This window comes from Coregonus clupeaformis, chromosome 16 (assembly GCF_020615455.1).
Source record: "Coregonus clupeaformis isolate EN_2021a chromosome 16, ASM2061545v1, whole genome shotgun sequence".
NCBI classification, from domain to species: domain Eukaryota; kingdom Metazoa; phylum Chordata; class Actinopteri; order Salmoniformes; family Salmonidae; genus Coregonus; species Coregonus clupeaformis.
Window position 1 is genome coordinate 17,666,125 of NC_059207.1, and position 7,749 is coordinate 17,673,873.

Genomic DNA, 7,749 nt, shown 5'->3' on the forward strand with positions numbered 1-7,749 from the left:
TTAAACAAAAGGTGTAATACAAAAGGGCTGAAAGCCACGTTTTGCTAACTGGCTATGAGCTTAGAATGAAGAACTTGATCCAGCCAAGTGACCTCTACATCAGTGGAGGCTGCTGAGGGGAGGACGGCTCATAATAATGGCTGGAATGGAGGGAATGAAATGGAAGCCATGTGTTTGATGTATTTGATTCCATTCCACTAATTCCGCTCCAGCCGTTACCATGAGCCCGTCCTCCCCAATTAAGGTGCCACCAACCTTCTGTGCTCTACATCTAACTCAGATCAGCAATCTGAAGCTTGGCACGACAAACCAATCCATGTGTCAATGCTGATCTTGAAGTGATCTTCAATCAATGTTGACGTCCAGTTCTCTCCTTTCCATTTTCAAAGTTTCAACTTTGCTCTAGCTCAACAAACCTAGCACCACTGGTCCACCACTGACCCTTGTCATCGCAACAGATGTATATATATGCATGTGAGTGTCTACAACAGAGCTGTGTCATGCGAGTCTCTGACATTTGTATGTCTAGCTATGCCAGTTATCTCAATAGCAAAAGGCCAATGTGTTTTTTGTCTAAACAGTATCACATTGCTGACTAATGTGATGGGATCTCACTTTCTCCATCAGCTGTTGACCCAGCAGTCATCACTCTTCACTCAGAGTGATGTGATACACCAGATTAGATGTAAGGCTTTTTGATATTTTTTTTGTGAAGCAGATACAGTATATCGACATGCAAATGTTTGTTATTCACTCAAACCAGGAACTGTGTGTGTGTGTGTGTGTGTGTGTGTGTGTGTGTGTGTGTGTACACTCGATGGCCTTCCTCAGTGCAGTATGTCTGGGAAGATTCACTGAGGGGTGCTGGCTGGGTAATTATAAACTGATTGAAACAGCTTTTCATCAAATGTCAGATTCTCTGTGACGTACAAGCCAGCAGGGGGGTGGGAAGGAGGAAGGATTGAGAGGAACTCACGTCGGGGAGGGAGCGGGGGGAGGGTCAGGTATCACTCCCAATGGGGCAGAAAGCTGAGTGTTCACTGGGTGGGGGTCAGGGTGGGGGGATCCAGTTACAGAGCTAACCGTCCCTCCGCTAAAATGTTTCCACTACTAAAGACATGCAACATGCCATCCTAGGACAACCACCCCAAACATCTACCCACTAACGCCCCAACACCCCTTTCACCCTCGTAAATCTCCCCTGGCCAACTGAAACACATACCATTTATTGTCCCCAAACATCTACTTAGCCGCCCAAATACCTTTTGACCTATTCACACATCCTATAGGCTGTCACGTGACCACTGTCCTCATCTACCCAGACACGCTAAAGATAGGCTACATAACAGGACAGTAAGTGTGGGCAGTTCTACATCAACTTTATTGACTTCCAGTAGGCTTTTGACAGCATCCACCACGAAACCAGGCCTATTATGGTTCTTCTAAGAAAATGACTGAAAAAAAATATCCACCTTCCACACAACTTGTCTCCGAAGAATCATGAATGTCATATTTTGGCCAAACACAATATCAAACACCAACCTCCTCAGACAAACAAAGCAGAAAGCTGTGGACACAATACTCAAAAGACACGGATAGTGCTGGTTTGGACACGTTCAAGGAAGAACACATACCCAATTCCAAGAGTTGAGCCATCCACTGGACTCCAGAAGGAAGGCCCAAGACAACATGGTGGATAACCATAGAGAATGAGCTACAACAACATCAGCACTAGAGTTGAGGTACAGAGGAGAAGATGGCCAAGACAATCTTTGTTGATGCTATTTGCACCAGCTGGCTTAACAGGGGTGAGTGAGTGAATGTCATGTATGCATAATACTGTAATGGGTTTGAGCTTAAGGGAGGTGCAGCCATGAGAAGAACACAAATAATGTTGAAGTGTTGTTATAAGCCGTTGTTGGGGATTGGCGATACAGGTAGAGGTTTGGTGCAAGTGAAATGCAGCCACAAAGAAGGTACAGATGTAGGATCTTAATTTGAGCCAGTTTGCTAGAGCAGGAAAATAATCCTGCAAATCAAATCAAATTTTATTGGTCACATGCGCCGAATACAACAGGTGCAGACATTACAGTGAAATGCTTACTTACAGCCCTTAACCAACAGTGCATTTATTTTAAACAAAAAAAGTACAAATAAAACAACAACAAAAAAAGTGTTGAGAAAAAAAAGAGCAGAAGTAAAATAAAATAACAGTAGGGAGGCTATATATACAGGGGGGTACCGTTGCAGAGTCAATGTGCGGGGGCACCGGCTAGTTGAGGTAGTTGAGGTAATATGTACATGTGGGTAGAGTTAAAGTGACTATGCATAAATAATTAACAGAGTAGCAGCAGCGTAAAAAGGATGGGGTGGGGGGGCAGTGCAAATAGTCCGGGTAGCCATGATTAGCTGTTCAGGAGTCTTATGGCTTGGGGGTAGAAGCTGTTGAGAAGTCTTTTGGACCTAGACTTGGCACTCCGGTACCGCTTGCCGTGCGGTAGCAGAGAGAACAGTCTATGACTAGGGTGGCTGGAGTCTTTGACAATTTTGAGGGCCTTCCTCTGACACCGCCTGGTATAGAGGTCCTGGATGGCAGGAAGCTTGGCCCCAGTGATGTACTGGGCCGTACGCACTACCCTCTGTAGTGCCTTGCGGTCGGAGGCCAAGCAGTTGCCATACCAGGCGGTGATGCAACCAGTCAGGATGCTCTCGATGGTGCAGCTGTAGAATTTTTTGAGGATCTGAGGACCCATGCCAAATCTTTTCAGTCTCCTGAGGGGGAATAGGCTTTGTCGTGCCCTCTTCACGACTGTCTTGGTGTGTTTGGACCATGATAGTTCGTTGGTGATGTGGACACCAAGGAACTTGAAGCTCTCAACCTGTTCCACTACAGCCCCGTCGATGAGAATGGGGGCGTGCTCAGTCCTCTTTTTTTGCAGCAACAGGAAATGTGAATTATTATTTGGATTATATAATTAATGGACATTTTTGTAGGGGTTGATACATTTTTCATAAGGTAAAATCAAGTCAGACATTTCTAAGTGAAAATTACAAACTTCAGAAGCCTCAAATACATTACAACTTTAAAAAGTTATACTGCAACAGGGTGATCAAATTAAGATCCTACATCTGTAACACAAGTGCCTCAACTTGACTTGCTTGAGTGGTTCCACAAAGACATGCGATACAGATATGATCAGATATGTCTGTGATAAAGATATGATAGGGTGCAGCTATTATCAGGCTGCATTGCCAGCAATCATTCAGTGTGAGAAATTCCACCGGAGCAGACTGGCAAAATGCGTTCAGCTTAATTATACTTTTTTGACCAAGCGTTTATTAGGGCATAGTTTCGGCATAGTTTCAGCTACTATATGGTCAATGAGTAACCTGGCTAGCTAGGCTCAGCTAGGCTCAGTGAGTGTGAAAGGGGTTGTATAGGCTAGTAATCTTCTCACCCTGTGTCTGGATGAGGTGGAGGATCTTGGCAGTGATCTGCCTGGTGATCTCAGGGTCCGCCAGCATGGACTCCCCGTTCAGCTTCTCCAGCTGGCCCAACAACATCAGCACCCTGGAGTTACTGGGAACGCTGGGAGAGAGAGACAGAGGTTTAATACTTGACACATACCCAGGCATGATCAGCCCATGTTCTCATAAAGCAAATATTTTCCGTAGTACGCCCTAATGAACATGACCCTGCTCTGTGGTTATATTAAGCTCATGTTGGGCAGTGAGGTCAAAGGTCACATTGGCATGACAACAGCCATGGGAGAGAGAATCAAAATGTAGAAATAGACCCAATGTCTCTCATATGCCCTTATAAAGACAGAGAGAGACACACACACACACACAGACAGAAAAAAGAGAGACAAACAAACTCACATACTAAAATACAGTGAGAGTGAGATGACAGAGTGAGATACTGCCCAAACAAATACACTAACGCAGACACATGCACACACATATGCCTTTATGCACTACTAACACATTCACAGACACATTAGTTAGGCTAAAGAGCGCAGACATTCACACTAAGATAGAGTCAAACATTCTACCAAGCCCTTACAAGATGGCAAACATTATGGCTGTTTTCAGAGTTCATAGTTTATCAAAATGTAGCCTATAAATTGAGCTTTGCCATTGAAATGTTAGGCCTTCTTACTATAGGAAAAAAACGCTAATGATTACAGGTGGAGGAGCAAAAGTAGGCTTGCTTCAGACTAAGGCTAAAGTGGCAATAGGCTAGTCATTACAAGACCCCAAAAAGTTATTGACCCCAAACAGTGAATGTTTGACAGAGGAACCCAACACAATAGCTAGGGTCAAGATGGCATCATGACAGGCCCTAGCAGGTTTAATGGTCTGTGGTGTTGCTGTCCTAAGACCATACAGTGTCACAAGACATTTAGCAAACAACAGTGTAGCATATGAGGGCAAGGGGCAGTGTGTGAGAGAGACTAAGAGAATCTGGCAGAAACAGTGTTCACACACACACAGAAAGAACCTGGTGCACTTGTGTGTCCAAGACAGTGGTCACTCACCCTTTATCAGTAGTCATTTTGGGCTTATTCATTTTTTCCTCACACACGTCAACATTTCACATCAACTGCAAGTAAAGAAAAGCAAGGATCAGCAATGCAATTCAGTTGTCATCCGGACTTGTGTGTTCACCTCTGGAAATCCCAGTCTATCTTTTCTATTCTCTCTCTCTGTTCTGAGATCCGCAATATGGAGAGATAACCCTGAACAACCCATACCAGTATATATGGGCCCCGTGTAGCTCAGTTGGTAGAGCATGGTGCTTGCAACGCCAGGGTTGTGGGTTCGATTCCCACGGGGGGGTGGTATGAATAAAATAAAAATAAAATAAATGTATGCACTAACTGTAAGTCGCTCTGGATAAGAGCGTCTGCTAAATGACTAAAATGTAAATGTACAAACTAGGGGCACGTTTTGCTCAATTTGGGCGGCAGGTAGCTTAGTGGTTAAGAGCGTTGTGCCAGTAACCGAAAGGTCGCTGGTTCTAATCCCTGAGTCGACTAGGTGAAAAATCTGTCGATGTGCCCTTGAGCAAGGCACTTAACCCTGATTGCTCCTGTAAATTGCTCTGGATAAGATTTTTTTTTTAATGTTTTGTTAAAACAAAAGTTAAATGGCTCCAGTGTCAGGAAACAAAAGAGCCATGACTATGTAATTAAGACACTTAAGGTAATCAGAGCAAAATCATGACATTACATTTTAGCAGACGCTCTTATCCAGAGCGACTTACAGTTAAGTGCATACATTATTTTTTTTATACTGGCTCCCCGTAGGAATCGAACCCACGCCATGCTCTACCAACTGAGGTACAACCCTGCCGGCCATTCCCAATTGTGCGCCGCCCCATGGGTCTCCCGGTCGCGGACGGCTACGACAGAGCCTGGATTCGAACCAGGATCTCTAGTGGCACATCTAGCACTGCCTTAGACCACTGCGCCACTCGGGAGCAATAGGAGCAAATCACTAGTAAAGAGAGAAGCAGTATTTGACCGGGGTCATTAATGAGTTATTACCATTCATTATGTAATTGATTATTTTTTCAAGTGTGTAGCCTATCACATGCACTATTCCTGGATATGAAATTGGAGGCCATCATTTTATTCCAACAAGGATGTAACTAGTGGGCCTACATGTACAGCCGATGCTAGCTAGCTTGGCCCAATTGATGTAGCTAGAAGGGCCTAATCAAGCTGAACAACGTCATCTGGCCAGGCTGCCTATCTGCCAAGTTTGTTGTAGATCTTCATTGACAACAACAGCACTAGAGTTAACACAACGGCGAAACCAGCTAGACAGCTAACTAGCAGTGACCGACTGGTTTACGAGATAACTGTCTGGCTAGCTAAGGACTTCACAGCCCACACTGCACCTGATCAGTCAGTGTCCATTCAGTTTGCTAACTAACGTTAACGTAGCTAGATAAATTAGCGTTCCTGCTAATTTGGCTGGCTAGCTAGCTAGACATCAATTTGTAAACAATGACATGTTCTTAGCTATGCAAAATACTTTTTACGAACCTATATTGAAAGGAATTGTTGTCCCATTAGGGCGAGTCAATTCATAGAGATTTGTGTAGCCTGATGTTATACCAACCCCCTACTCGGTCGGAGAAATTAGGGTTCGGCCCTTGATTTGGGCTGTAGAAATTAGGGCTATCGGCCCTTGACGTGAACGGGAAAAAGCGATAATCGAACAGTAATCTGCACCGCTCGGTCATGTTGTCAACAAGGCAGCATGATGCATTTTCCAGAAACATACAACATCTCTTTTCCATAAAATATATGTTCGAATTTTCAAAGTAGTTTTAATTGGGAAGGCAAATAGACTTTCTATCACCGTCCGGTGTGAAAACACAGAATCCTACCAGAGAGGAAGAAGCAAAGCGAGAAGTTTTACTCTGCCCAAAATCTGTCCACGAAAATAAACCCACGAAGTGAGGAATTTTTGTATGGAGTTCAATTAAAGTGTCGAATTTGGTCAACAACAAATTGAATTGCTAATTTGTTACATTAGGCTTATTTGATCGAATATAAGTTTCGAATTGTTACAAATGCACTGATAAGTGGACACACATGGCATTTCGGCAACTTCGAAAAAAACTACTTTATATCAAGTTGTGCCTGTTGTCATAGAGATAGAGGACTCATCATGGATATAACCCGTTTTAGCATTGACATTGCCAATGAGGGCTTCCACCATTTTAAAGTAGTCAACTGGGTGGGGATTCCTATGAGTTGATTCCTATGGGTGGGGATTTCTATATGTTTATTAGCCAATGAAGAAGAAAATTGACTACTTTAAAATGGAGATAGACTAAATGGCACTGCCCATGCTGTCACAGACGCATAGCCTCAATATCATAGCTATCTATCTCTATGGCCTGTTGTTCACACACATATCTGCCCTCTCATTGGTTAAAATGGTCCCACCTGATCTCGCCTCCTCCCGCCTGCCTTCCATAATTGAGGACATGTATTTCCATCGTTAGAGCGGTCACTTGACTATCTTGTCAATATAATACACAGTCTTTGATGGTACTCATCCACGTGCTTAACAAACATCTCTTTTGTTTTGATCCGACTTCGCCGTCGGCCATAACAGGTCACCTGGCTGAAACCCGGCAGGCAGCCCGGTTCCAAAACGAATGCAATCAACGCTAACCCGCTTCACCCGGGGCATTAATAGAACTACCTCAATGTCAAAAAGAACTGCCAGGAGGTGTGAACAACGCGAGAATGCGAATGTGTTTTTATACCGGACGCAAATTATGACTAGGAGCAGCTCTGATGCTGCGTTCAAATGCTAGTTAGAACGAATAAACTCGGACATTTCCGACTTGCTGGTTCGTTGAACGCGGGACTTGTATAACTACATCCAGTTAGCAAGTCGGACATTTCAGAGTTTCCTAATTCCGACTAGCATGTGAACGCGGTACAAATGAATGCTGGTCATAAACGCGGATCAAACATCATACACCATTAACAAAATAGGGGGCAAAACCCCCACACTGGCCTGAAATCAGCACCCAAAGAGAACCTCCAAGCATATCCGACCCGATTGCTTACAGCTGTACTAAGGTCGGACAGCATTCCTGTGTATACTGTGGAGCCAATATGGCGCTGAAAACCTACCTCAATCCAGGGATGAGAAATGCAATGTACTCCGAATTGTCCCATTATCCCAACTGTTACACTGAGAAGATTGAAGGAC

At 44.1% G+C, this 7,749-nt stretch overlaps 1 protein-coding gene across 5 annotated transcripts in view; it reads right to left on the minus strand.

Moving 5' to 3' along the window:
- Window positions 1–7,520, minus strand: part of agtpbp1 (ATP/GTP binding carboxypeptidase 1) — a 57,422-nt gene extending 49,902 nt beyond the window's left edge. For 3 of the 5 annotated variants that reach the window (XM_041900483.2, XM_041900481.2, XM_041900480.2), the window contains exons 1-3: window positions 6,057–6,427; window positions 4,542–4,606; window positions 3,459–3,589 (exon numbers count right to left, since the gene is read on the minus strand). In XM_041900483.2, the coding sequence (XP_041756417.2) occupies window positions 3,459–3,589; window positions 4,542–4,573 (163 nt within the window). In that variant the 5' untranslated portion in view covers window positions 4,574–4,606; window positions 6,057–6,427. Of the gene's footprint in view, window positions 1–3,458; window positions 3,590–4,541; window positions 4,607–6,056; window positions 6,429–6,968 lie in introns of those variants that run through there. The other 2 variants (XM_041900479.2, XM_041900478.2) reach the window with 2 other exon arrangements.
- Window positions 7,521–7,749: the final 229 nt, after the last annotated feature.